Genomic DNA, 2,872 nt, shown 5'->3' with positions numbered 1-2,872 from the left:
TCGATTTTCACATCATTTTCAGACATTTTATAGAAAATATCGGATTTTATGGGTTTACAAAAGATGCACAGACTTTTATTCAAACATACTTAGGAACTCACCAACATTATATATGTTGACCATTTTCAAAATAACTTGTATTCTCAGGTAATCGTTATGCGGGAAGATTTTCAAGTGTGTATGGATTTATTTTGTGTAACATCACTCATCGTACTATTAATACTTGGATTTATGTAATCTATGACAATGTATTTGATGTGAACAATAATAGTTGTAATATGTAATGTTTGGTGATGAATGTGTTATGTTTCATGTATATTCATTGTGATGATATTTCAATTGTTAGTCACACGAGCCCTCGGATGTTTCCGCCGTCTGGTTCGGGGGTGTGACAGGTTGGTATCAAAATTGTTTATAGTGAACTAGCATATCAAACCACACATGATATGCAACGATAAATACAATGGGACTAAATAACTCTGAACAAAAAAAATTCACACTTATGTGTGCATATTAGAATAATAACTTAACAATATTTAATAAAACCTTCTGGAGGAAATTGAATACTAAGATTAAACATGGACAGTTATGTAGTCATATTAGGGATATATATATAGCCTGATCAATTATATTTATTCAGAATATGACCAACATGTGTTCGGGAGTAATCATATTGGGAAATGAATCCAAAAGCCTACCTCACTCTCCAATAACTCCAGGGAACCCAAACTTAAATAACTAAAAATATACTATAAGGATAATCAAAACATGACTTATTCATATGCCCTCATGCAGTCACCATGGATTACGCTCAACACGGATCAAGCCCTAGTGGCTCACGGTATGCTTGAGGAGAATCACAAAGAAGAACAAGGGGGAGCCCCTGGCATTGGGCCCGACGAGTACACTGATACAAATTATGAGTTTGATAGGACTGACGAAGACATGGAGGAGGATGGGGACACAAATGCAGCCCCAGACGAACCACCTACTGATGAGGCACACTAGGACCACCTTGCTCCACCAGGGGACCCTGTTGATGAGGATTGTTCTCTGGAAGCAGAGGTTGCCACACTTTGGCAACTACTATTTGCTATGGAGGCACGAGTCGTGCAAGCTGAGCAGGAAAGCGATGAGGTCATCGAAGAGATGACCGAGATGGCTCAGTTATTAGCACAACATTTTGGGATATGATTTCTCTACCACCATTAGACACTTCTCAGTATGATCAGGATCAGTAGTATCTCTTAATAGTATTAGGTTTCCCTTAGGTGTACTATGCTATGTACCATCGACTCTATGTTTAAGTCATCACACTACTCATAGGGTCGTCATGCTGCCAGATTTTATATTTCTCCATGTACTGTACGCATTCTGGAAAATTTTCATGTATCAAAACAATTAGTATTAATGAAAATGCTATATGTTTTTGTCATGTTGTTATCTGTTATGTGTTTTATTTCCTTGTTTTATGTTAATGCATGAAATTACTTAAATACACACTCGATACGCCTAGCCTATGGAATTTTAAACTCGCAAAGCAATGTGCACTCAACATCTTTCCATTTTGTCATAGAAAGATGCCTCAAATACCCAACTGTGGAAACAACGCAACACCAACCCCGCCGGAGATAAATACAGTTGCATTCCAAGCAGCGGTGTCTGCTGTGGTCACTGCAGCACTTGCGCAGGTTCGCAATGGAAACAACGGAGACGACGTCGGACAGGGAATAAGAAGCACAAATCATGGAACAAAGCACAGAGCCACACGAACCTACACCTACAAGGATTTCACCAACGCCAAACCTCGAACCCTTAACGGAACAGGAGGCGTAATAGCCTTGAAGCGATGGATTGAGAAAGTAGAATCAGTCTTTGAAATCTGCGGGTGTCCCGATGAGTGCAAGGTCAAGTTCGCATCCTACACATTCACTGATCAAGCTCTCTCCTGGTGGAATGGCCACATAGAGGCCATGACACTCCCGATGGCGAACGCGTTGCCATGGGAAGAGCTTAAAGAAATGATACTGGCTGAATACTGTCCAAGAGGCGAAATCCAGAAGATGGAACACGAACAGTGGAACCTCACAGTTCAAAACTCCGATATCGATGTGTACATATCCAGATTTAGTGAGCTATCTCTTCTGTGCCCTGGAATGATCACCTCAGAAGGGAAAAATATTGAGAGATTTATCTGGGGACTGACTGCACCTATCCAAGGGAATGTCATTGCGGAAAACCCTGAGACGTTTGATAGCGCCAAGAGACTAGCCAAGAAATTGTATGATCACGGTAACAAGAAGGGTGCCCAAACAGTGGAAGTGGAGGTTAAGAAAGAAGGAGAGAATAAGAAAGGGAAAAAAACAAGCAAAAGGGAAAACAAAACTCGGAATCATCTAAGAAACAACAAACGGTGGCTGTTCATGCGGCAACACAAGCTACCACCACACCACATGCTCCAGCCTCATCCACACCAAATGCTCCAAAGCAGTACTCAGGAAATCTCCCCAAATGTAAAAAATGCAACTTCCACCATCATGGGGAATGCAGAGAGATGAATTGCATAAGGTGCAACCGGAAAGGCCATACAACAAAATATTGTAGGGCTCAACTTCAAAAAAACAAGATGCCCACTAACAACAACAACAACAACAACAACAATAACAACAACAACACAAATATTGGGGCCAGTTATACCTATTATAGGTGTGGGAAAACCGGGCATTTCAGGAGTAATTGCCCCAACGCAAACAATCAAAGGGCAGGAGCAGCAGGGAGAGTGCTGGCAATGGGTCAGGGAGAAGTAGTGCATGACCTAGTCGTTGTCACCGGTACGTTCCTACTTAACCACTCGTATGTATGCATCTTATTT

General features: G+C 41.2%; 1 protein-coding gene across 1 annotated transcript; it reads left to right on the top strand.

Annotated features, from left to right (window-relative positions):
- Positions 1 to 1,580: 1,580 nt before the first annotated feature.
- On the top strand, positions 1,581 to 2,558 carry LOC111886928 (uncharacterized). Its single transcript, XM_023883165.1, has one exon. It carries the CDS (start codon positions 1,581 to 1,583, stop codon positions 2,556 to 2,558), a length of 978 nt encoding a protein of 325 aa, XP_023738933.1.
- Positions 2,559 to 2,872: the final 314 nt, after the last annotated feature.

Source organism: Lactuca sativa, chromosome 4, assembly GCF_002870075.4.
Source record: "Lactuca sativa cultivar Salinas chromosome 4, Lsat_Salinas_v11, whole genome shotgun sequence".
Lineage (NCBI taxonomy): Eukaryota > Viridiplantae > Streptophyta > Magnoliopsida > Asterales > Asteraceae > Lactuca > Lactuca sativa.
Note: the sequence above shows the minus strand (reverse complement) of the source record. Positions and strands in the feature narration are given on the sequence as shown.